The 26,471-nt window shown below is 45.4% G+C and overlaps 1 protein-coding gene across 2 annotated transcripts in view; it reads right to left on the bottom strand.

The window, feature by feature from the left end:
• DOCK11 (dedicator of cytokinesis 11) overlaps window positions 1-26,471 on the bottom strand; it is a 63,874-nt gene that overhangs the window by 18,411 nt on the left and 18,992 nt on the right. Inside the window, exons 16-40 of one of the 2 annotated variants that reach the window (XM_026848367.1) lie at window positions 26,376-26,441; window positions 26,112-26,204; window positions 25,580-25,703; window positions 24,804-24,925; window positions 24,259-24,345; window positions 22,949-23,038; window positions 21,344-21,462; window positions 19,121-19,190; window positions 18,918-19,043; window positions 18,311-18,382; window positions 17,781-17,927; window positions 17,238-17,321; window positions 16,702-16,813; window positions 14,630-14,668; window positions 12,970-13,148; window positions 10,850-10,966; window positions 10,078-10,153; window positions 9,687-9,790; window positions 7,594-7,705; window positions 7,373-7,439; window positions 6,818-6,865; window positions 6,539-6,616; window positions 6,150-6,292; window positions 5,413-5,528; window positions 3,467-3,604 (exon numbers count right to left, since the gene is read on the bottom strand). In XM_026848367.1, the coding sequence (XP_026704168.1) occupies window positions 3,467-3,604; window positions 5,413-5,528; window positions 6,150-6,292; window positions 6,539-6,616; window positions 6,818-6,865; window positions 7,373-7,439; window positions 7,594-7,705; window positions 9,687-9,790; window positions 10,078-10,153; window positions 10,850-10,966; window positions 12,970-13,148; window positions 14,630-14,668; window positions 16,702-16,813; window positions 17,238-17,321; window positions 17,781-17,927; window positions 18,311-18,382; window positions 18,918-19,043; window positions 19,121-19,190; window positions 21,344-21,462; window positions 22,949-23,038; window positions 24,259-24,345; window positions 24,804-24,925; window positions 25,580-25,703; window positions 26,112-26,204; window positions 26,376-26,441 (2,529 nt within the window). The remainder of the gene's footprint in view (window positions 1-3,466; window positions 3,605-5,412; window positions 5,529-6,149; window positions 6,293-6,538; window positions 6,617-6,817; window positions 6,866-7,372; window positions 7,440-7,593; window positions 7,706-9,686; window positions 9,791-10,077; window positions 10,154-10,849; window positions 10,967-12,969; window positions 13,149-14,629; window positions 14,669-16,701; window positions 16,814-17,237; window positions 17,322-17,780; window positions 17,928-18,310; window positions 18,383-18,917; window positions 19,044-19,120; window positions 19,191-21,343; window positions 21,463-22,948; window positions 23,039-24,258; window positions 24,346-24,803; window positions 24,926-25,579; window positions 25,704-26,111; window positions 26,205-26,375; window positions 26,442-26,471) is intronic. The other variant, XM_026848366.1, reaches the window with a different exon arrangement.

Below are 26,471 nucleotides of genomic sequence, written 5' to 3'. Positions count from 1 at the left end.
AAAAAAAAAATGGGAGAAAGAAAAGAAGCAAACATCATAGTAACACAGGGTCAAGAGGATCATGTGTGCACACGGGAATGGAGATATTAAGTAATTGCTACCTATTGTAATGCAATTATTCTCCCATAGCAAGACGGGGTCACACTCAGAACTGGGTTTAGCCCAGAGCTGGCCACAGTGATGTGCAATTGGGCATGCACAGGCAGCAGACAGGCACCCAAGAAGATATGGCTGGCATGCGCTCCCAGCAAGGACCACTGCTTCTCTGCAGGGCTTTTCAGACATTTCCAACCCAATGCTAGGGAGAAAAACTTTGCCTAGGAATCTGCTGCAGAAGTAGTCCAAGACACCTCCCTGTGTGCTCCCCTCCACACTGCCCTGTCCTGGAGGAAAATCCGTTCCCTGTTTATAGGGAACCGCATCTCTGCGCAGCTCCTTCTGGACACCAAGCCCAAGCAGATGCAATCACTCCTGGTGCCAGGTTTGGGGCAGCACACCCAAGGGTGTACGCCTGCTAGAGGTCTGGCTGGGTGCTGCCTGTGGCTCTCCAGCTGGCAGGAGAACACGAGCTGTGAACAGCTGCAAAACAGCATGTGTGGTGGTGACTCTGCCTGTCCTGGAGGAGCACATTTCTGATCCAGCTCCAGAAGGGCCATAGCAGGAGTCAACACAGCAAGCGGCTCCCAGAGAGGCCTCAGCACAAAAGGGACATGAGGGCAGAGCAGCCACAGCGGCAGGCAAGACATGCCAAGTGCCCTTCACAACTGCATGGGAGGCTGTAACGATGCTGCATCCTGAGAGCACTAATGGAGGGAGATCACAGCTTGCCATGGTCAGGGGGAATTGCTAACAGACAGGCAAAAGTTTCCCAAATTGGCTGTTGCAGGAAGGGAGCAAGGCTCTGCTGCTCTAATCCTTCAGGGCCTGGGATCTGTGATGCCTCTAATGTGCCCTGCTAGTGTCACTGCACCGAGGGAGAGGCAGGCATGGAGCAGGCAGCTACATGGGTTTTCCATCACTCTCACATCCACGTGTCTGAGCTGCTCTTTAATGAAGGGCAAATTATCTCAGCCCCCTTCTCTGTGCATGTTTTCCTTCATAACCTTTAATTTCAAGACCATTCCCAAGCATGTATATATGTATTTATTTGTAAGTTATGCTCTGAAAAGAATGATTTAGTTGTTAAGAAAATCTAGAGTATAAAACAAAAGTAATCTAGCTTTTGTTGCTTCTTCCCAGCTGGTAAAAGAGAGACAGCTTTCTTCCCAAATTCTTAGCACACATGCATGCAAGTGGGATTCATTCTAAAACCAAAACCAAAACATGCAAACAATTATAGAACTTGTTTGTTCTTTGCTTTCGTGTGACTTTTTTTTTTTTTTTAATGTCTTTTGCCTATCAAGTAACCAGATTTAGTGCAGAAAGAAAGCTATTTTAAAGACAGATTTTGGGATGCAGAATAAATCTCAGGAGTTTTTTCCCCTCCAGCAACCATTTGCTGTGACCCTAGCTAAGAGGTGGATTCTCTTCATTGCAATTATCAGCTACAGAAAGCCATAAAAATGACCAATTGTCCATTCTAGCTACATCAAAGGCATAACTCACTTTTGGTTTTCTGGAGTTAACACTAACTTACAGCAAACAGTGATATGCAACCCAAAGCAAAGCAGTGCAGCTTTCACATTTCAAAACAAACTTGCAGGAAAACACGCCATCCTTGCACTTGTCATGAAATGCAGTGACCCCCCTGGCTATTTTATTGTCATTTTGGGCCTTAGAAAAGCCCTTGAAAGGACTTAAAGGGAAGTTTGGGGCTCATGTGGTTATGGAGTTGGCAAAGAAAACACTTCCTTATAGATACCATCTGCTGGGCTCATATCTTGCTTTTACAGAAACAACACTGTGTCCTGTCATAGGGGAAATGTGAGAAATTAACTGAAATCAGTCTTTCATATCTTTGAAGACCCACAGTGCCAAACTCAGCATGGCTTCAGTCTGGCATAAATCCAAGAAAATGACCCCACTGCCTGTCCTTGCATCAGCCAAGAGCACAGCCTGTGTTGCTGCAATCAGCATTGCGGAAAGCGAGCGTGAAACCCCTGAAGGGCTCCAAGTTTTGAAGACTGATGGTGAGATCAAATCAAGCAGGTGTGCAGGTTTGGCTTCACACAAACAACCACAGAAAATGTGCCAGGGAGGCAAGGAAGGTGTCTTATTTGCTACAGGCAGAAGATAAATATTTCTGGCTAAACAAACTTTTGACTAGTAAGGGGAAGAGACGTGCTGAGAGACTGTGTCTGAGTGGGGTGTGTGCAGATCTGCAGCAAGATGGATCTCAAGGCTAAGGAGATCACAGGCAAGTAGAAAACTCAAAAGAAAGGTAGAGCAATAAACATGTGTTGGACCCTGTAGAAAAACTGAGTGATTCCTGCCAGTGCCAGCTGCCAAACTATCAGGCTTTAAGAAGCCCCATGGAAAAACACCTCACAGGAGACCCACGCTGTCTGGAGCCAGATAGGTAGATAGTAAGACTTCTGCATTTTCTGCTTCTCATATGTTTGCTTAGGACAAACCAAAATTCAGCCCTAGACACACTCATACTGGCTCTTAGCTTTGCTGTGGGTTATAGTAAAATGTACATAGTACATATTTTTTCCACCTTTGAAAAAGAGTTTAGAAGTCTCTTTCTTTAACAAATTTTTGCTCAGCAACTAGTGAAAGACCTCCTTTGGAAGTAACACTTTGCTGCATATTGTTCACATACTGTGCTCTGCCTGGCTGCAACCTCATGCCACATGGATTTACCTCATTAATGAAGCATTTCATTCAAGTTATTTTAGAGGTTTCAATTCATTTTGAATTTATGATAACCATGCAGCTTGGAAAAAATAATCTACTTGTGAGAAGTGTCAGGTCTTGACAAGCATGAAGGGAAACGTCACCAATAGCATCAGTCACTGCTATTTTGTGGTTAGCTGCAGCTTTGACACTGCTTAAGCTCAGGGGATTAAACAGCCTCACTCTGTAGCAGGGCTCAGAAAAGTGTAGAAAGAGGTGCAGCAAGTATTACCTTCTTTCAAATGCAGTATGAGAGAAGCAGCTTGTCAGTACAAGTAGTATTCAAGCAATGGTGTTGTCAGCAATACTGACAGTTTGGAGCAAAGATTCAAAAAGTACCAGCTTTTGGTCAAACAGATACTAATCTTTAACAGCAGCTTTGTGACCAAGGCAAGTGAGGGAATTCCTCGCAATTTCTCCTTTTGTTTCCGGACATCCAACAAATAGTAAGTAATGGTTGAAATAGGTAATTTAATCTGGGCTGGTTTTTAAATCAGTGAAGAAGTTGTTTTCTAAAATACATCTCCAAAACCCACAAAATATCAATTTAGAGGAGTTTAAGCATAGTGGTTTCTTCTGCTGTACCTGTATAAGTTCTCCTGCACCTCTGGAGTCATGTATTACATACCTTGCTAATGAAAGCTCTCAGAGAGGCGAACACATGTTTAAGAGCTGCTTCTGATTGCCCGTTTTTGAGAAAAGCCAGATGAATATCAAAAACCTTCTTCATGAGTGGATTGTGGCCATCATTGCTTAAAAGCTGGGTCTGGAAAGCAACGGGAGAATTTATTTTGCAGAAGTGTTGTGCCTGAAGCTGGAAATGACAGAGATAATTTTGCATAATTAATCACATCAATTCTTAAGCCAAATAAGGAGCAGGGCCTTCAGTAAAAGTATAACCAATAAATGCAACAACCAATACAAACTTACACTAGTTGGTCAGAGGCTAGTTTTATAGCAGAGAATAAAACAAAAATATTGCACCATTTTTGCATCACTAATTCCAAAACCTAACTCAATAACATGTACAACTTTCACTGGTTGCCTAGAGTTATTTTAAATAAAGCAGGCTATTACAAACATAACTATCACACTGTTTTTTCCATTTCTTTTTATTTGTCTCAACAAGCTTATCTTTTTCTCTCCCTTTTGGGCTGAAAATTAGACAATCACATTGTTTCACAGATTTGTAGCTGTAGTAAGCCAAAACACTTCCCTTGTCTCCTGGAAAGTTTTGACAGTTTGTGCCTTCTGGAGATATGGTAAAATGGAATTACTTGGAGAGGATTAATACAGTTTGGTGTCAGAGTTATCTTGCCTGTGCCTGCTATCATCCTTGCAGCTGCTGTGCAGGAAGCCTGGCGCATTGTGGCCACCCAGCAAGGATGTGGACGTCCCGTATCAAAAGATCAGTAGTCCCTACCTCATTGCCAGCCCGAGCAATCCTTGGGCTGGATCACGTTTCTTTTGAAATCCTATACACATCTTCTAGCAGGGGAGGTTTAGGATCCGTACTTTTAAACTGAATTCATTTACTCCATCAGTATGAACAGCATCAGCACTTTTACTGCAGTACAGAGCACACTTCTGTGTGGTAACACTGTCTGACCATAAAAGCAAAGCAGAAGCCCATTAAAGCGGAAGGGAATCCAGTCTATCCTGTGGTTTGAAAATCACATTGTTTTGTGGTTCAGCCATATTCAAAAAGAGGCAACTGAGAAAGTCAAGCAAGTTTTAACTCTTGCATCTAAATCCTTCTGCTGTTGCCAAAGTTTTAAGGAGTAATTTAACATATGCACCAGGATGGCCGTTCTGCTCTGTAACAGAAGCAGAGGATTTGATGACCTTTCTCTTCATGTTGTTCAATCCATCTAAAAAGGAAAACTTCATTGTGCTTACTCTTAAATCTGGAGACGTTCTTGTGACATTATGCAAGACACATTGCTATAAGCAGGATTTACTCAACCACACTTCGAGGAAGAGTTTTTCTGGAGCAGTATTTCAGCTGCCAGGCTGGGGTTCTCTTCACCACAGCAGCTTTGATTGTTGTAGATGGCACTGACTGCCAGGAGTGTGAATCACTGCATGGAGGAGAAGACTTCTACCAGTAGAAAGGGTCCTATCTGAACTGGTAACCACAGCTGGAATGTCTCAGTCCCAGAGACATTCACATACAGCAATTCAAAGAAATCTGGGCCTCACTTCTAGGCAATTTATGGTAGAAAACAGTGACTGTTCCAAGAATGCTAGACCTTAATTTCCCTTTCCACTAGTCCTTCTTTTCTCTATGATGTTCATTTCCTCTTATTCTATTTTTGTAATGCCTACATGCTATAACGTCAGTGTAATTTTCTCTGTTCTTGCAGTTTTAAAGAAATTGCAGGATTGCATAAGGCCATAATTACTCTGAGACCCTGTGAAACAGTCAGCATTTTGGAAAATAAACAAGCTGCAAACGATTTGCTTTTGTAAAGCCTTTTATAATCTGCCACTCTAGAAGAACAGATCACCAAAATCAACACACATACAAAATACAGCACAGATTTCTACAATGGTTTTGATTTCAGTGCTGACCTTGAAACTCTGAGTGAAAAAAGAGATGGTGTCCAGGATTGTCAGGCACACTTCGGTGGCAATATTGCCCTCCAGTAACGCCTGGTGCACAATATCTGCTTCTGAGGTGCCTGCATCTGCGGGTGGAAAGCAAATCTGGGGGAAACAGTGTTCAACACTCCAGCTCCCACAAGATCTAAATGCTGATATAGTTAAGATTCTCTCCTTGCACTTCACTGAGTTTGGGAGATGAGGTTAGAATAGCAAGATGCTGAATTTGCCAGCTCCACTCAGAAAAGCTGCCTCAGCCTGATGCCAACTAAGAAAACCAACTCCCCCTTAATCTCACTGTTTTTAAAGCCAGACAGAGAATGAGGTGTCCAAGTTGAATTTGCAGAGGGGAAATGGCAAGGTGCTTCAATGGGGCAAAACTCAGCCACATGGAGGGGCTTAGAGCAGATCCTGGCCCAGATCTCTGTGCAGGGCTGCTCTCCTGTCTGCTCTGCTCACTACCCAAACCAAGGCATCGTGAACACACACACTCAGCCAAGGAGTGAGCCAAGACAGGTGAGAGGAAAAAGCCATGCAAGTCCTAAGTCCCATGGGTGATTTTTAAGGGGCTGGCTTAAACGTCAGTCGAGTGGTGAACACTGCAGTTCTGCAGTTTGAATAATCCAAAGCAAGAAGCAGCAAGTAGAAAATGGCTACATGCAGTTTTCAGTAGGCTCCATGGTCCCATCTCACTCTGCTGTACATACTGTGGTTGAGCGTGAAGGAGGTGTCCAAGCTGCCCAGATGCTGGAGCCGCACCTGCATCCCCCCAGCTCTGCTGCGGAGCGCTGGCATTGTCTGGGATTTCCTATCAGCTCCCGTGTGCTTGGATAACCAGGCATCATGCACCCTGCAAGGGGAAGCGAAGTCAGTGGGTTTGGAGGAGCAGCAGCGGCCACACCACTGCAGGATTACATGAGGCACCAGGATGCAGACCCAGCCCTCCCTCCAGTGCACTAATCTGGAGTATCCCAGACAATCCCAGCAGGGCTGACCAAGCTACCCTGGTCTTACCTGCAGCCGGTGGCCCTAGAGCTAATGAAAGAGCAATGCTGCTGCTCGGGGAGCAGAGATGCAGCTGTGACTTGTGTCTCACCTGCAGCCGACTGCGGGAGACACTGCCAACCTGCGCGGGCAGCCAGGAGTGCCTGGGCCTGGGGGTCTCATGCAGGAGCTGGAGGAAAGGGAAGGGGCAGGGTGCTAAGATGAGGGGACTCTGCTCGCAGCATGGTGCTGATCAGAGCCCCAGCCCTGCAGGCTTCCTGCCTGCTTGGGTTTCCCCAGCGTGGGTGTACATGCTCCCTTCCTGCCTCAGTTGTGGCAAGGAGCATGGGGGGGCCCCCTCTAACTGGTCCCGGACGGAAGAATACAGTACCTGGCAATATTTCTCTTCCCCACGTATCTGAAGTGAAATAAACACACCCTAGAAGGAAAATAAAACATGTATCTGTTACAGATCCTGCAGATGAGGAATGATCTAAGCCATTTAAAATCTACCCTGTTCTTGTCTGCCAGCACACTCCTCTGTGTATGAGGGTTTGGGTCTGTATCTACAAGTCACTTAACCTCACACCCTTGGTTTCCAAACCCTATGGCACATCCCTGTCTCCTCACCCATCTGTTGCCCCAAACCTGCCGCAAAGCAGAGGTTGTGCTGGTGATGGAGGGAGGTTGTGCCACAAGCCCTGCTTGGCCACGGGTGGTGGGACACCCTCTGCAGGGCTCGGACTGAGCACAGGGCACCACCACTTCATCGTGCTCCCTCAACATACACCTGAGGAAGAGCATTTCATTACAACCCGGCCAGACACCTCTAGTGCTGCACAGAACCACGTGCACTCTGTGAGACACACTGCACTTGCGTCTTCTTCTTGGCCAATGCTGCCCGCACAAGGGCGCAGTGTTTGAATTGCATTCTCATGATACTCACTCCAGAAGTACAAGGACATTGATCAGCTCCTGGGGGGAGAATTTGTTCCAGTAAGCTAAAAGAGTATCTGAAAGAAAAAAAAACCAAACAGTGCACTGAGATTAAAAAAAAAATTAAAGGAGAACCTTACAGACCAAAACTGATGATGATGGTCTCTTGTCTCTCTGGCTGCCCCCTCTTATTTTCAGTATGGCTGAACCCAGCGATCAAGAGCCACTAACCTTCAGAGATCATCTTCACAATGTAGAGGTAGCACATCAGGAGTGTCCGGATCTCAAACTGGTCCAGCCGGCTGCAGTGTGACATGCTGCTCCTTGTCGAGCTTCTGCGGATCTAACGGGACACAGATGTGACACAGAGGCCAGTGGCCTCAGGTGTCTGGGCTGTGCCCGAGCAAAGCACAGGGCCAGATGCCCTGCAGCATGGGCACGGCAAACCTGGCACATTCCAGATGTGCCAGCATTCTCCTGTCCCCCTGCATGTGCACACCCACAGAACCACGCTTTGGAGACACCTCATCCTTTGGGGCTGCTACCCTGCCAGTGGTGAGCAGTCTGGAAATCCTGAACACATGGCTGAATGCTACTCTGCCCAGGAAAAAAAGGTCTGGGTGGAGAATGATGGCGTATCCAGCAAAATGTACAGCAGCCCTGCTTTGACTCCCCCTGCTCTCTGCAGTGCCTAAACTCATGGACATTTCTGGTCAGTTCTTGTCAAACAAAATAGTTAATTAGCTGTCACAGTTTAAAACAAGAATCTAGCTTTCTGTTAAAGACTTACACTTCAGAACAAAATGTTAATTATTAAAAAAGAAGGAAATTTCACCTTAAGAATTCCCCCAGATTTTTGGAAGTGTCTCCTGGTTTTCCTTCTGCTTAGTGACTAAGGCAAAGATAAGTGAAAGCCTGCTGATGAGTCAATCTGTATGGGAAAGGCTTGGGCATTGTGTGTGGGAAACATGACTTCTAAAGCTTTACCAGATTTTTTTGTATCACCCTAGCCAACAAATGAATATGATTAAGCTCTAAGCAGGATGCTTCTCTGAAAGCTGTGCCTCGCGTGTTTGAAGAATGATCCACAGATCTTATTTGGTTTTTATTCTGAGACAAGCTGTGGATGTGAGTCATAATAAGACAGAATTAAACATTCTGTTTAGAGTTGGAGGTACGGCGCTATAGCCAGAACTTTGCTGTTGACCATGCCAAACTATCAAGTCATCGATAACCCATGCCAGAGAACGTGATAATGCAACGTGTCTACCTCTGTAGTGCAGCGTTGAAGCTCTGCTCCTCCATGTGGCATTGCTTTTACATGGTTTTGTGCATACTGCATTCCCTAATGGAAAAGCTGTTTTCAATGACTGAAAAATGTACCTTCAAGGACACAGAAGAGGATGTCTAGCTGTGGAGAAGAGCTGAGCTGCAAGCGATAATGCTTTCTGCAAACACTGCCAGCAGGGTTGAAGCATATGCTCAGAGCTTTGCTGAATATGAACAGTTTGATAGACAAGTGTTTGGCTATACTTGGTCTTATAGCTTCATAATTCATGTAGGAGAGCTTGAAAGGCAACACCTCTCCGTAGCATGTCAGGACACAGCCAGCAGGAGCCCAGATAATCTTTGCCTTGCTTGTTATAAGGGCCAAAGTTTTAAAAGATGCAACAATGACTCATGCCAACCCAAGACATCTGGAAAGCGCCTTGAGGAAAACCAGGGGCTAGTATGCACAAATACCTGATTTCCATGTGTGCAATCTGCCAACAAGGAGAGTACACCCTATCTGAATAGTGGGGTCGGAGCTCTTTGTGATGTGACTGGGGTCACCTTCTGAAAGATTGGGGCTGTGGTTATTAGCCTGTGCTGGTTTTCCTACAAATACCTCATCTTCTCTTAAGTCAGCGGCCACTGGCAGTCTCACATCACAGTGCTTTGCCTCTCATCTGTGTGTGGAAACCAGTTCCCAGCACTGTGCACTGTCCAGGCTCACACCCATCCACACACAGGGAGCACGCCCGAGTATGGATAAATGCACCACAAGAACAGAGGTTTTTCCCCATAGATTTTATCTTTCATCTCTGAAAGTAATTTGTCAACAGTTATATTTTTGGCTCAGAGATCTTTGAAGAGGGAAAGCATACCAGACCCGTGACTCTGAACTCCTCTGTTAAATATAAATCTGTTTGTTTCCAAACAGATATTTATAAGCTGGCTTTTGATTGTGTTACCACAGGGAACTCCTTTTCCCTCCCCCTGATTTAACACAGCCCACAGACTGGTGCAGTGAGCACCATTCCTTCTAACCCCAGATACATTACATTTTCACTCTGATCTGGGGAACTGGTTGCCCCCTCTGAGTTCAGGGATCCTTTCGAGTCCTCGCGCTTTATTGCATGGCCATTTGGAAGTGCTGCTCCACAGGCTGAAAAAAACCCAAAGCTCACAATTAACCCCTTTGTACTGGCACTCCTCGGTGCATCATGGACCAGAGTGGAGGATGCAAATTCAGACAGCACAGACGGGGCTTGCCAGAGCCCCATCTTGAAAGCTGATTAATCTGGAAAGGACAGTTGCTGTGACACCACATTCATGAAAAAGCATATAAACTCTGAGAGATCTTCTGGCAGATTATTATTTCAAGTTTTGGGGGCTGATAATAGTTATGTTCAAATTAAATGGGAAAGTTAAAGTTTAAAAAAATTAATTTACCTGGATCTTTGTCTGCAATCAGGCTGGATCTATTTGAGGGGGATGCAAAACTACACATGAATTCATCCCTGGATGCCTGTAAAGCAATATAAAGTTTTTGTGACCAATTAATTGTAACATCTATTCCCTTATAGAAGGGAATAATGAAATAAAAAAGGCAAAGCAGAGCAGCTTTTAAAATACAGATTAAAAAAAAATAAAAATCTATTTCCTTACTTCCATAACAAGGAGATAAATGATTTGGAAGGAGTACAAAGAATATCAGAACGTATTAAAGTCATAGCAGCTTTTCCCCTGTTGTTTTTCATCATTTAAGTTGAAATATTTAATTGTTTCTCTTAAATGTTTTTTTTTGGTTGTTTGCCCTGAACAAGCAGGAAAGTCTAGCCTACAAAGCTAAGCCTGCCTGGGAACCACACACAACCCTCAGGCAGGTGGGCAAATCCCCAGAACAGCTGCTGGAGTCCAAGGCTGAGTCCTGTTCCAAGTTATTGCATCTGGAGGGACTTACCTCACCTCACGGCACTACGCAAACCATAAGAGGACAGCAAAGAAAAGGGCGGAGGCATTGCACCCAGTGCTACAGTCAGAACTAAGTCATAGGAAAAGCCAGATTAAAAGAAACAAGGACATTATGGGGCTGTGGGAAGAAGAAAACCACACTTATTTCTAAAGCTGAGCCTGGCTGCAGGCAGTGGAAGTCGCACTGGGGGTGTGCAGGGAGAGGAGGGCTGAGGAGGAGAGCAAAGAGGCATCACTGGGCTTTACTCACGGGGCTGGAGGCGGCCGCGCAGGAGTAGAGTGCCTCACGGCTGGCCACTCGCTGGAGGTTCTCCAGGAGCAGCCCAAACAGCGGCAGGTACAGCTGGGCTATTTTTGCCTGCTGGTTCTGAAAAAAGACAGTGTAAAATCTAAGTAAGAGCCCAGGTTTTCAATGGAGCAAAAAAGGGAAACTCTTGAGACAAAACACAGACATATATAAGAATATATGTGTATATACACACACACAGAGTATACAGTATCTGAGGACATGGGTTGGTTTGGCTTCTCATCTCCACTTCCAGAGATGCCAGGCAGGTATTACTCTTCTAGCAGCAAGTTTAGGGCACTCAGGGATTTTGGAGGCCTGAATAACATTTCCAGTCATACAGGATATATGACAAATCCCGGATTTCCTAACTCTTTAACTGGCACTTCACTCACATAGTTTGATTTTCAAGTGCAACACCCAGGAGTAATGAAACAAAAACATTTGCTCCTTGCCTGGTGCTGGCTATTGCTTCCAGTCAGGAATTCTCCATAGCAAATGCTTCTAGTTAAAACAGTTTGTAGGAACAGATTAATTTAGATTAAGTGATGCAGATCAAAAATGGTCTGGTTGGCGTTTCCTAAATGCTGGGCTCTTTGACATCCAATTCTCGTTTGTTAAAATTTTATCATTCTGGGCTTGACAGAAGGGTTACAAAAAAAAAAAAAAAAAAAAGAAATTTAAGGCTTGCAAACTGCATACCACATTTTGACCAGTACAAGAACCCAATTTTTTCTTCTGATTCAGTATGACAAAAGAAATCTTGAAAACGCCCATGCGCTAAGAAAGCCCTCTCTCAGCCACTGATGGAGCTGGGGCTTCCTTGGCTGGAGCCAGACTACAGCAACAGACCCAGCCACGCTCAGCCTGTCCTGCCCATGATGTGATTTTTCGCTTTGGTGCCTCAGGACACCAGCTGAGCATCCTGCTCTGGCTCCAGACAATTTCCTGGTCACACAGCCTGGAGCACAACACATGTACAAAAATCCAGTGGGACAATTTCAAGACAGGTGGTGTTTTGGAGGAGGCAGCGAGAGTTCTGCACGCTGAGGGGGCAAACAGCTCCTGAATTGGTGTGAGAGTTTTCAGGCACCCCGAAGAGCAGAAACAGGTTGTCTCTGACCCAGTCTTGGCAGAGAGCTGGCAAATCTCTCCTGGAATATCAAGTCTTGACAACTATCATGGGCTGCAGTTTTATTTCCAGGTTGTGCAAGTCACCACAGGTCTGCACTGTAGAGAAAAGCAAGCCCACCTCCCGCTCAGCCCTTCCCAGGAGAAGGGAGAGGAGAGGATCTGGCCCTGGGTGCATGCAGAATACAGGAGCCCCGGGCACATTCGGGTCACTTCTCCTAGCCTTCATGCCCAGGAGGCTATCCACATTCCCAGATAAAACTCAGACATGGAGCACATTAGGAGCAATGTGAGGAGTTAAACTCTAAACAGAGGCATGTTTTCAGCCTGGAGCAAGGACAGGTGGTGTCTGCACAGGTAGCTGGGCACTTTCAAGGACATATGGGTCAGCAGGGAGCAGCATCAAGAAATAAAGCAAGCCCATTTTCAGGTCCTTTCAGCAATAACACATGCTGAGCCTCTGGCTGAAGAAAGCTGAAAGCTACCCAGCGGAAATACAGCATCTCATGAGAATCCACAGATCCTCTCCTCTGATTCACTAATTAGTAAAACATGCAGCTGACTTGTAACAGAGATCTGTCCTATTTCCTAATTATAGTTTATTAATGCAGGATGTTAATTTAAGCCCAAAACCAGAAGAACACTGACATTGCTTAATTTTGTTCAACAGCCTCTTGGCTAACAACACTCTCAAGTTCCTTAATGGCTTGGGGCTTTATTTTCTAAATACTCAGCATGAATAAGAGCACTGCAGTTATGTGACTGCATTGTTTGTGTTCCTAGATCATTTCTCAGAGCTATGACTGTTATGCCATAACTATCAGTTACTTACAAAAGATCCCTAAAAAGTAATGAGAATACTCTTGGTGCACCATGCAAGATCTAAAATTGACATGTGTTTTTCCATAAAATTCAAGAACATTACGTTTAAAAGCCAACAAAATATGCCTGACCTTGTGCTGGTATCTATTGTCGAAGGCATGCTTTATCAAGAGATTTTTTAAGACGGAGATGGCTGTGTATCTGATATCGTAGTTGTCCTGCAAGGCAACAGAAGCTTCTCTGAGAAGCATCCCCACCAGGAAATGATGCCTGCAATACTCATCAGTTAAACTGTACTCAAGATTCACATCTGAAAGAAAAAGCAAGACAATGGTTAAGGGAACAGTTCTGAGGATCTGTTCAGTTATGTCTTACATAACAATCATGTAAGCCACACAGCCCATGAGTACAGTTCATCACGCACTCTCCTACAGTGCACCGATCTTTCAGTCAAACCTGAACTGACTAGTTTCCTCCACCACTGAGTTAAGTCATATCAAAGAACTTGGCATCTTCCAGTTCAGGCTAATCATTAATTTCAGCCCTCACTGTTTCAGCAGCAGCTAAAAGAAGGATTTCTGCAGTGTGATGTTTTACAAAAGTCCAAAGAGTAATTTGTGAAGTCAGAGATGGATGAAATGGGGAAAGACAGCAAGATATATTGCCTGGGGGCTGCTTTGTTCCTGACCGGATGTTATCCTGTAAATGCCCAGACTACCCAGGCAGTGGAGGTGCCAACGTCCACAGAGCAGCTGTGAGGGTGGTAATGGGCAGCGGGGGTGGTACATTTATTAGTCGCCCAGCTCTAGCAGTACTATCTCTGCAGCTTGTTCCACATTCTCCACGAAATCTGCATTTCTTCTTGCCAGATCTGAGAGCATAGAAAAGGCAAATACTCCTGATGAGATGAGGGATACAAACAAGGATGTGGTGCCAAGTGACTGCTATTGCATCCTCCAGTAGTTTACACAGCTGGGCTTTCCAGCCCCACTGCATGGACTGGGGAGACACGGCAGGGTTCCAGGCAGCTGCTTGCCAGAAACTGTGAGATTCTCTTAGCTTTCCACCAGCAGGTAGTGAACACAACTCCTTACAAGATGCACTAACTGCCAGCAGAAAGGGTGCTCAGTACCTCATCACCTTGGTTGACTTAACTTGTACCCTGCATCTCATGTACCGTGATCAAAGGAGCAGCTGCTACAAGGGTAAGGCATCATTTTGACTGATGTGCCTGGATAATGCAGCAGAGAAGTGACAGAGACACAGACTTCAATGCAGAGTGCATGTACACTCAGGCTGCTATAAATGACCTTGCCCTGACACCATTATCTCTGTAAGGCACCCATATTTCTAATCAGAGGCATGACAAGCACCATTTGACTGTTGTATTTTGCCACTAAGCCTCCCAGAGGGATAACCCCAAAGCTCTGTGCTCATCTCAGACTTTTTTTTTAAAAAAACCCACAGGTGTGAAAGTTTTTCTGTGGTAAGGCAGGGTGCATACACACAGCTTTGAAAATCCCAACCAAAGGGTTCCAACAGCTCTGTGGCTGCAAAAAAATATTTTTAAGTTTGTTGATTCATAAGTAGCATTTACTGGTTTGTGAAAGTCTGATTCAGAGGAAAAAGAAAGCAGTCTGAAGCATTATCTAGCTTTCATTGTTAGTCACATTAGTAAATGCCTAAGTGTCACACATCATGGTTATTTCATTAGTTGGATGCAAGCTAATTGATTGGAAGCTGTATATTTAATTTGACTTTAGAGGATTCAGTGATCGCAGTTGGACCTACCTACTGAAGTGAACCGTTCCACAGCAAATGAAAAAAAATCTAATTCATGTGTAAAAAGAAAAGGGACAAATAAAAACACAGCAAAAATAAACAGGAATAAGTAATGCTCTAAATCTTGAAGAAACGGGACAGTACATCATGTTTTAATATTACTTCTAAGGCTATTGCTTAACTCCCAGCTTCTGTCAATCTCTTGGCTTCTTTGCTATCACATGACTGCAAAAACAACTCTGTGCTGCTGGTTGTGAGGACAGACTCAGTCTGATGAAACACACATGTCCCCCAGGCGAGGCAGCAGGGACACAGATCAGCAACCAGTTCCTTACTAGCTGCGTTGTTTCAGAGAAACTGCTCCAAGGTGCAATGCTCCAACTCAACAGGATGTGGTCACAGGGATGTGGTCTGCCTGCAGGTCCATCTGCACCAGCTTCTGCTGCAGAAGCCCTCTTTATCCACCTTCCTGGGGACTATTCCTTCTTTTCCCAGAAACAGAGTAGTAAGAAACTGGGCACATCTCTCTTCATTCAAATAAGTTGATAAAGAGGTGAGGGACACCAGCAGGATATCTCCTTGGTGATGTGTACATCATACCTCCCCATCTCTGAGCCCGCTGTGCCCTGTAATCACAGGTCTGTCCATAAATCAGACAATCCCTACATGTCTCTGCCATGGCAGGAAGAGCACAGACACCACTGCAAAGGCACCTGAGGCTACCTGAGGCTAGGCTGCTCTACTGCCAAGAGATGTGTGTGAATGACAATTGCTACCACTATTTTTAAATATATATTTTAAAAATAAAACTTCAGTTGGTAGGTCCTAGTCACAGTGAAAACAGAGGAGGAAAGATGAGCTTTTCAGTTTAACCATCACAAATACAATGGTGAACGTTAACCAAGAAAGAGCATCCTTATGTTATCATGCCACTACTAAGCAACGGGGAGGCACTGTGGTTACGTATTTTTCTCTCTCCAGCCATTTCTAGCAGTGCACTTTGTTAAACTATGCCAGGCAAGTAGCCAAACTGGTGTAAGTGTAAAAGATTAGTAGCTGGTCCAAAAGAGCTGTCAGAAACATACCAAAATACAGGAAAATTTCCGCTGCTTCTAACACTTGGATATAAAGCGAACCACTTTGAGATTTGTGGCTGCACCCCAAGGCACGACTAAACATCCCCTTGCCTCCTTCAGAATAAATCACAGAACCATAAATCCACTAGGCTTTCACATGGAGAATCCCAAACCTCATTCTCCTCTCCAGTACTTATCTTGTCAGGCTATTAGCACTCAAACTTGGCAATATTTTCTGTATTCATTTAGCAGAGATGAGAAATCAGGACTCAGAGGGAATGAGGCTGTGTCTATAGTAATCTTAGGCCAGTGAGGCATGCTCTGGGCTGAGCACTGTGTGTGTGTGTCCACGCTGTCATCGGTAGCAGAGCTGCAGCCATCCCTGTGGTGAGCAGCCCTCTGACCAAAGTGGACACGGTGTGACAGCGAGAGCAGTCTGGGTACGTGGTGGTGCCGCAGTACGCATGCTCTCAGTATGTGCCAAGGATTGGCATGGGCTCAACTCCTCCACTGGCTGCTTTCAGCCCAAGTTTTGAGTACAAGCTTAAATGCACTGTGCACTGCCGTATCCTTGTCCAAAATGCAAGCAGAAGGTAACCTACATCACCTTCTTGTGGCCAGAAAGAGAGCTGGCAGTGGAGTGCTGAATTCAATCTGTTCTGTATCTCCAGTCTCTACAGCACCGATCGATGGGAGGCTGACACTCGTGGGAACAAGGATCACACTTGCCCAATTTGTGTATTTACTTACATAAGGGCAGTTTCTTTCCGATATTGTTAGTCCCATGCAAACTTAAATATATGAAATACTGACAAGACTGATTGTATATCATTCTGGAGCAAAATGATGTAAACCTGCCAGACCAGCATCTTTTCCTGAGGTTAATATAAATCAGGCTAACCAGGACATAAATTTCCTTGACACCAAACTAAATCCCATCTGGTCAGAAGCCATCAAGACAAATAAAACATAGCTCTCTAGCTAGTCTCTTGAGAAAGGACATACCTTGAACTCTTTGCAGCTTGGGTTTGGAAAAGGTCATTGGTAAGTTCAAAGGAATGTAGTGCTCATGATTGCAAATGGTCTGAAGAAATTCAAACTTGTATTCAACCAGCAGCTAAGAAAAAAAAAAGACAGATACAAACACAGACTGTGTTTTCAGTTTGACACATTTTCTTCCAGTTCAATGTATTTGTTGCACAAGGACTGAGGAATCTAAATAGCATTTGGTGAAACTCAGTAATAACTGGCAAATTTTTGTGCTGTTCCCCCTAAGTGTCAGTGCATGCAGCTGTCGCTTGGGACTTCTTTACCGTTTTTATCCAGACTATTAATCAATCTCTCCTTTGGTTTCGAGTCTTTACATTGTTTTAAAGCTTAGCTGCATACTGGCTCTTGGCTCAGACAAAAAGGTCTCTGCCTTCAGAAGACTCTGCAGAAACAATGTCTAAAGGGCCTCCAAGAATCATATAATCACTGCAGAGCTTTGACTGACAGATATGTACAACTGCAAACCACCTTTCAAGAAATATACTGCTTACCTTAGGGTCTTTTGGGCTGAATCCAGAAATGTAATCATTAATCAAGTTAAAAACAAATCCTCTGTCCATAAAAGTCAAACAACGCTGGAGAAAAAATAGCAACATGTGACCAATCATTAAAAATAAAAGTAATCATCCTAAATCATCTCCATGCTACCATCCTGCCAGCAGCCAGATTTGATCCTCTGGGCTGCTGTTGACTTTCCAAAATGTACTTGGTCCTGTTTCTCTGTAATTATTTGGATGACCTCACTGAAGTCCCCAGTGGACAAGAGAAATATTTAAAATGAGAGCACACATAGTTCCTTTCAGGTTTTGAACAGTTGCTAGGCATGACTGACAACCCTAGATAACATATAGAGTATCATAGTCTCTTTCTTGGAAAGTTTCTTTCCTAGGAATGCTTATCCCCTCCAGAGTTTTCATCACTGAAGAAACCAAAGAGACGATAAAGTACAAACACATTTGCTTGCTTGATGCTTACTTCTAAGTGTTGGGGTTTTTTTCTGATAAAAGCCTGGGGGAAGGAAAGAAGCTGCTGACCTTCAGGAAGTTAGCCAAGCTAAAGTTGACATTCCTGGACTCTTCGGGGATTTCATTATAGCGAATGGTCACGTGAGGAATGATGGCGAGCAGCAACGAATGCAGGGCGTGCTGGTAGGAGTCGGGGAACCGCTGGCCTCTGGGCAGCTGAAACCAAAAGCCCGTCCTACACTCAGTGCTGCAAGTGAGCAGCTGGGGAGAACCAAGCGCAGGCGCAAATTCCCTTTAACATTTGTTTATGTTATTTCCTGATAAAACATTGACACAAAGAAAGCACTGGCTGAAACTGCAATAGCTAGTAACAGAAAAGGAGGCTGCATGAGCCATGCGGAGATCTGGAATTTTTAAATTACAGTTGAGATTGAAAAGGGGAAGAAGAGAAAGGTAAAGTGGAAAAAAAGGGAAAGATCTGGCTAGCTCTTCAGTTTGACAGGGTTTTTTTTAAAATAGTTACATAGTTTTTCAGAGAAACTTTAGGAGAAGAGTTTGTGATGGCTCTGTAATGCAGCATCAAAGAATTTTATTTTTACCTTGATTTTGTTTTCTTCCAGTAAGTACATAGCCATTGACTTCGCCAGTGCTTCAAAGAAAAACCACGAGTACTAGAATGAACAAAGAATGCTATTATTTTTCTCAGCAGGATTGAATATGTTTGCCTATGTGGGGAAGCAGCAGTGTGGGAGGGAGAGCTCACATTTAAATGGCATTTTGTAAGCACAGCTGTGCTTGCACAGCTAGCTTGGCATGGGTGCCTTTGCTACCTGGAGGAGTCCTGCCAGTCTTGGGGTGGGAATAGCTTCATCCCCTCTGCACCCCAATGCACCCTGCAAGGAGCCAGAGAGGCAGAAAGTCAGTCTGCCTCCCATGAGTCACTCCTCATGTGTGGCTTGAAGAAAATAGATAAAACTGGCATAACAAAAGGCCCTTTGCTGTGTCCAGCCATGAGCCTTACACAACCAGGTTCCCTTACAACAGAGATGTTCTTGCAGGGGAGAACCTCAAGGATGTGGATGTGAGGAACTGCCCTGGTAGCTTTACTCTTGTGGTGGGTTTGGATGGGTGAAAGTGTTGGGCTTTATACCAGACTCCCTTTTCCTCCCCTCCACCCTTGGCAGCCAAGTACTGCCAATACTTCACCTTGAGTAGCTTATTGATGGCTAGAAAATCTGCTGACTGCTTCAAGATCGTAGTCATAGAAAGGACCAGGATTTCATGGGTCATCTTCACCTGTGTGACACTGGGTTTCTCGGCTCGAAAGACGTACTGAGGCAAGAGGAACAGCGTTAGCAGTGTGCTTTCTCACAGAAGGGAGTTTTGCAGAGTGGTGTGTCATGACTGACCTTTATGAAGGAGCGCAAGTAGTGGTCTAGTCCTTCTTCGTGGCACTTGGACACAATGTGCAGAAGAACCCTGGGGAGAAATGTGGTTTCTGTTCAGCATGCAATGTGAGGGCAAGTTCCTCCAGCTCATGAAAGCAGACACCATCTGTGTCCTATCCTGCTCAGCACCAAAAGCCTCACCAACAGTGGCACGGCCTGACTTGCAGAGAATCAATACCTGCAGGCTAGCACTCCTTACAGCTCCTGTGGCTGCAGCATCCTTGCCACAGCACAGCCCCTCGACAGAGCACTCAGAGCTGAGGTGGCCAAAGCCTCTTCTCCACTTTGGTGCTGGACCAGGTGTCTCCCAGATCAGCTGCCTTCAATTCTCAAGACTCCCTACACAGTGAGTTGAGGTGAAGCATTTCTCTGCAGAGGGACATATCCTATTCTTCAGGCTCTGTGCATGCCAGGATTAAAGCCTACCACTACTTAAATTCAATTTGCAGTGAGCATTAGGCACCTAAACAATGTTCAGGTGTTAGGTAAGTTGAAACCAAATATATTAAGTTAATTTGCTCTGCAGCCAGTTCTCTTTGGCTGTATCTGTGGACCTGTTACATGGAGAGCAAGCCCACTTACCCCTCCTGCACACCCTACAGATTTATACACACTGTACTGCTTATCATGTATTGAGTCTGTCCTCAGTGGGAGCCCCTTCCTAATGATAATACAAGTGACAATGAACAACTATACTACATCAAGTTTGCAAACTGATCACAAACCCCCCACTGAATCTCTGCTGAGAAGCAGGAAAAAATTTCTCCATGGTTATACTCTGATACCTTCCTGCATCCCCTGAATTCATTAATTCTGGAAGGCTGTTTTACTGAATTTGCATCATATGCTCCTTGTTACTTGCACTGGATTATTTTCGGGCTGTTGCCTTGCAGTTCACTGGGGCCAGGCAGACCCTGGAGAACATGCCAGCCCTCTGGAATCACTCCAGGTGTCTGATGAAGGCAGCAAGCACCCAGTTTCCCCAGCCAACATTGGGGATTTACATTCCAGTTCCAGCCAGAGGGAACAACAAACTATTGCACATTGTCACAGAACCCACAGGCCAAACCACAGGGAGGAGTTTACAAGCCATTTATCAGATAAAGTGGGTTTTAAATTCCACTCTGAAAGTCTGGATGAGAAAACAGTTGTCATTAAACAGAAAGCTACTGACAAACTGGAAAGCATCAGGCAGAGCTCTGAAAAAAATCACTGGAAGTGAAGGTGGGAGCTGGTCACCCAGCGGGTAGCCAGGGTCACTTGTTCCCGTGCCCTTGCTCTCTGGTGACTCAAGCAGCATGGGATTACAGTGCTCCACACAGGAGAAGTCCCCACAACCTGCACCACGTGGCTCAGGACTGTGACTGCAATAGGCCTCACATCCCTGGAGGATCAGGGCTCAGCCTCCGACCTCCAGTTTCATGGGAGCAAGATGCTTTTGGCACACGGATGCACGGTACCTCCTGGAGGCAGAGGCAGATCTCCATGGAGCAGCATCCAGCACCCCCTTGGCACTGCAGAGAGGAAGAACCAAGGGAGATGATGGATGTTTTAATGCATCCATCACTTGAGGGGTTTCATGGCCAGAACTAGACAGGGAAGGTGCTTTTACACCTTTTGCTGCCTTTGGGCCCTGCACAAGCCTGCACAACAGCAGAAACTTTCTGCGGGGACCAGGCCCTGGTCGGTGCTGCCCTCTTGGGGCTGCAGGCCCGGCAGAGCATCGCTAAACAAACCACCGCCTGCTTCTGGCCGTGTATTCTGAGCCAACACAGATGTAGCTCCAGAGGATTTTTACACCACTTCTGACACAGGGGACCTGTGTGCAGGGATGTGACCAGGGCACCGCTCCCGCCAGGAAACCACATCTGCTGCCTGCAGCTGGGATGTGCCCAGGCGCTCTGGAGCCTTTCGATGTCCCAATAACTTGGCTCCCAGAGCCATGCCCACCAACAAACCCCTTCTCTTTTGAAAAACAAACCGTGTGTATCTTTAAAATACCACATTTTTCCCCAGGCAGCTGCCAGGACAAGGGCCCCACGATGCACCATGTCAGCCAGACGTGAGCAAGAGGCAATGCCGTCACTTAGCACCTTGTACCGGGAAACCACACCCAGCTTTACACTGTAATTGTGGTTTTGTGTTTGTAACTGAAGAAAACCGGATGGTTTACCAGACACTCACATGGTGCAGTTGACAGCTACTTCATCTTCCTGGGTCACGTTCGTAAGGACTCTAAATAGTTGCATAAGAATTACAGGTAGAAACTGAATCATTACTTGGATCTCCATGGCGTGCAAACACTAAAACAAATGTTCAAAACACAGACAACTTTTAGTTCAACATTTTGCAGATGTTAAATATTTATAGTCCACAGACATTTCTGTGGCAATAGGACAGGCATTAGCAAATGCTTCAGGGTGTGGGCTTCAGCCCGCCAGAGGACAGAACTTGAGCCCATGGCAGCGCTCCCTGCCTGCCTTCCCTCTGACAGATTCCAGCTGCGTGCCTTCGGGGAGCAGCATCAATCACTCATGGCAGGTATTAACCCTCCTCTCAGATATGCCCAGGCAGCTATGACTTAATTAGAGATCACATGCTACGATCTGACCTCAATAACCCAGAATTTAAGACTGAAGTGTTGCTCCTGATTCTTCTCTGTCACCTGTGACAGTTTTTTGAAGTGATTAAATCCCATTTTCACAAATGCCTTTGGAGCATGGAAACCTGATGCCCAATAAGACTTCTCTCCAAAGAGCACAGCCTGCTATTGGAAAAGGGATTTAAGTGACTTGGTGAAGGTCAAGATTATCTGGTGGATACAGTCTCCACCCATCTCATAGACCTCTTTTGCCTGAATCTCACGATATGAGTAGGAAAGACAGTGCATTTCACTTTCAGTTTTCAAGCCTGCAAATCTAATGAAAGGCTCTTAAATCTGTATCTAGTTATTTAAATTACTGAAATCAAGCTGTTGGTGGTAAAAAGCCCTCACTTGTGGTTAGCATGTAAATGTCTCCCTCTCTGCAGGCTGCAGTGAGGTCACTGTGGCTGAGCAGGACTGGGACCTACCCAGCCCTTTGATGAAATGCTCACAACAAAACAACTGTTCTTTCAGTGTTTGGCTTCAAAACCTGCTATTATTTCTATTTCTTAAAATATTTATACATTATCTGAAACACACCCAGTAACTTTGTGATGATAAATCCCCACCACTGGAAGTGGAGCTGTTGCTACAGCAGCACTCTCAAAAACAGGCAGTTATGGAAGGAAACAAGGTCAGTAAACAGCCAAGAAATACATTCCCTGCAGAAGCCATTGCTGGATCTGCTCCTGGGCCCTTACTCATGCTGCAGTGACTGCTGAAAAGCTGGATCTGGGTCACAAGTTATCTTTGGTCAAATATAACTGACCAATAATTTCACAGATCTTTTTCAGCCTGAAAAAAAATCCTGGTTTGGATACTCCAGAAAACAAGAAGTTGTGCTACAGTTTAAAGGTCTGAATCATATCTAGGGCAGCAGGGGAGGAGCGTGCAAGCCCACAAGGAGGAGCGTTTGCCATGAGCATGGCAGAGCGATGCCGACTACTTGTTTTATCTACTGTAAGAGGCAGTGGGAAGCAGCACAAGGACAGCAGACAGTTATGTCAGTAAGCAAAGGTAAGGATATTGCACAATGCACTGGTCCCAGCACGGCAGCAGGAGTGTGTCCCTGCAGGACAGGGGTCTGGGTATTTACTGATGGTCTGTAAAAACACAAATGAAGCCCACTGACAGGCACTGTTCACCTTTAGGTATTTTACAAGCTCTCCTGGGACTTCCTTAGCTCCCGCCTGGACCAGCTGGCAGTACTGGAAGAATTTGTGCAAGTGCATGTCCTGGAAGAGACAAACAAGTTCAATACAGCAGCTTCAATATGTCTCAATCACTACTCTGCAGCTTACACTCAAAAATCTGCTGACTTACCTGCAGCAGTAGGCCACATCCCTAGCAAGCCCCACATCACTACCAGTGGCACCCTTGGTGCCCAGCTGCCATCTCCCGGGCCTGCAGCACTGCTCCCTGCCTTTTCCAACGTACCCAGCCACTGCCCATCCCCTGGCTCCCAACCAATTTTGAGATTAAGCACAAAACTGCCAGCAGTGTTAAAATTCTCCTGTGGTTGTACTACCCTGAGCCCCAATCCCCATCCAACACTGGTCTGGAGAAGCAGGAGCCCTCCTCTCCCAGCTGCAACTCTTCGAGACTGCCTCACCATCTGCCTCACTGACCTCCTACTTTCCATCTGAGGCAGACTCTCCTTTCCATTCCTCTCCCTCCTCCTCCAAGGTTAAATTTAATTACTGGGTTATTTAACGCTGAAAAGCATTTGGGAATGTAATTCAGTGGGGAGTAGAACTACTGTGATGCTCTCAGTGCTGTACAGAATCATTAAGACCCCAAAACAGATTTAAATGATGCTGAAAGTAAGTTACTGTGAATGTAAATGCAGCTGATTCCATCCAGCAGAGGATAACAAGCCCTGCCAAGGGCATTTCCCCATGAGCAGTGCTGACAGGAGGTGCCTCAGAGCATGTGCTGGGGATCTTTGTTGCACATCACATGAAGCTTAGGGAAGTCCATCACTACCATAAGACAGCAGAACACACAAGGACTTGGTAAAGCAGCCTGAACTGGTTTCAAAGGGAAATCAGGACTTCTGTTTTCTTGTGTCTGCTGTTGTCAGAAAACTTTTTCTTCAAACTTAATAAAAAGTCTAATATTTGGGGAAACCTCTAATTTCTACCAGTTCTTTTCTTTTGCATCATTGAAGCAGCTCATTTGCTCAAATATTTCCTTGGTCCTGTCAGTTACAGTGCAAATGGCTAAGAAAACATCAGCCTCTCCCTCGGCTCACTCACTCACACAATGGTCTCATCACATCCAGAGAGGCAGATCCCTGCAAGTAATCCCTGCTACAGCAGTGTGTCAGTGCTGCCCTGCAAACAGAGGTGCCTCTTTCCCACAGCACCTACAGCACAGTGGTAGTAGAGATATGCAGCAATCGCTTCCTCTGCATTTGTGTTGAAAGTCTTTAAGAGCAAGGTGCTTGACTTACCTGGGTGTAAATGGTTGAGTCCAAATGGATTCGGATTTTAAACAGTGGCTTTGCTCCATCCACCCATTTCGCATCCACGTTGGGCTGCTGTGAACAGACAACATTCAAGTGCTTGGTTTCAGACTGCGGTGAGAAGGTGGCTGTGTGCAGGCAGACACCTGGTCAGAAGGTACGGGTTGAGGTGGAAGAATGGGTTCCCCCCCAGCAAAAACACCAGCAACCTCACAGCAGCCACGGTAGGGCAGTGGGGTCCCTGTGAGAATGTGCACAGAGCATGTGCCCACTCTCCTGCTTTGCACCACCTGCAACAGCCCAGTCCAGGCTGCCGCAAAAATATTCTCTGCAACCTATATAACTATGGAAAGTGGAATTAAAAGTGTCCTGTAACCTACCCCTGAAAAACTTAAGCTTTGGGGGCTGCCCTGTAGTAGGGATCTTTCCAGCTGAGCAGAGCACCAACAGAAACTCAGAACTTACAGTAGTAAAAAAAAGCTCGGCTTTCCTCTTCCTTTTATATTTAAGTCCATTTCAAATGGCATTCCTACCTTTCGTGACTCTGTGTCTCCAAGACCCAGGTAGCCAGGTGGAAGGTTGGATGAAACCGGCAAATGCCGCTCCAGGGTGACAATCCGTCCATCCTTCAGCAGTGGGACCCAGGAGTATCCCACTGTGGAGGCAACCAGTGACCAGAGTTAGCAGATACACAGCGATACGTGTTTAGCTCAACACGTGTCTCACCCTGAGAAGATCAAACTCGCAGTTGTGCAAGTGGCTGCAATGAGGCTGGGATTGACCATGCCAGCCTTGTTAAAGCACGTTTTACCTGGTGACTTGGTGAATGAAATGCAGACGTGGCACAACACAGATCAGGAGTGGGTTTGAGGGGCAGAAAGCCATGGTTTGTGCACCACGAGGGTCCTTCAGTCACGCAAGGACTGGCTGAACCGAGAGGCATCCCAACCAGTGGGCCCTGGTGTGCTCAGCCTCTTACACATGTCTAGTGTTGGTAGGATTGGCCTCTGAGGCCCCGATCTCACGTCAAGATTTGTTTGTGACTTGACTGAGAACAGCCCATTCATGCAAGCCAAGTCAAGAACACGCAGAAATAGCTGTCAGACTGCAGCAAAAATTTGAGCTTTAGTATATGCTGAAAACAATGTCTTTTATTTCAGTTTAAACCAATGATTTGTATTAGCTTGCTTTCAAAAAAGAAAATTCAGAGAGGTTAGTATTTTAATCAAATATTTTTTCCGTGTCCCTACATTAATTTCAGCTTGGACTCTTACACTCCAACAGAAGTAATTTAGAGCATTGAACATACCTTGAGTTTCAACGGTGTCCTGTTTTTTCGATGTTGCCTTTGTATTAATTTCACAGCTGACATGATAGAAGGTGAAAAGCAAATGATGCTTTTGATGGAGGTGAATTGGAAGCTCAATTTTAATCTAAAATGATATCATGACAGATAAGACTGTATTTTTACCTGTGGAGTAATACTTTAAGTTCCATATTATTTTAAAAATGCTATGTTGGATGCAGTTACACAAGGTACATTCCTACCCATCTTAAACAACTCCTGCCTAGCATTTTCATCACATTTGCACATTACTTATTAATGGGGGTGTGTGATTGGAGTGCACAAAGCGTGACAGTAAAGACAGCAGAAAACAAACTGGCATTAAAAATTGACAAAGTCTCTGGCTTTGCTGAACTCTTCTACTGAGGCAAAGGGCTGGTGGTTATTTTTACCCGTATTTCACCCAGCCCTTTGGTAAGCTGAAAGGTAACGTGAAAGGCCCCTTGGCTTTGTAGTATCCAGGAAAATCTGCTATTTCCCACCATTTTGTTTTTACCTCGTCATAGAACTCTGGACTCTGGTTGTGATGCAGCACAGCAGCATATGCATTTGTGGTCAGGAGGTGGCCTCCAGGTTTGCCATATATGCACTGGAAACACAAACGAAGAGCTGAATTCAGGGTTGATGCCACCCTAAACTAGCTAGCCAAACTAAAACAGTGAGCATGAAAAACTTGGTGCTTTTCTGTTGTCCTGCTCAGCCTGGCTGGCACACCGTACACAGCAGCGAGCAAATGGCAGCCCCATTAACAGGTACCCACCTTTAACGGCCTGGCATCAGCTTCATCTGAGTCCCTGAACTCAACACAGACAGCAATATTCCTTGCCTGAAACGGGGTAGAACAGGAGGATGAGCC

This window comes from Athene cunicularia (genome assembly GCF_003259725.1).
Source record: "Athene cunicularia isolate RWA chromosome 4 unlocalized genomic scaffold, athCun1 chr4_part3, whole genome shotgun sequence".
Lineage (NCBI taxonomy): Eukaryota > Metazoa > Chordata > Aves > Strigiformes > Strigidae > Athene > Athene cunicularia.
The sequence above is the reverse complement of the archived record's forward strand: the minus strand, read 5'-3'. Positions and strand labels throughout refer to the sequence as shown.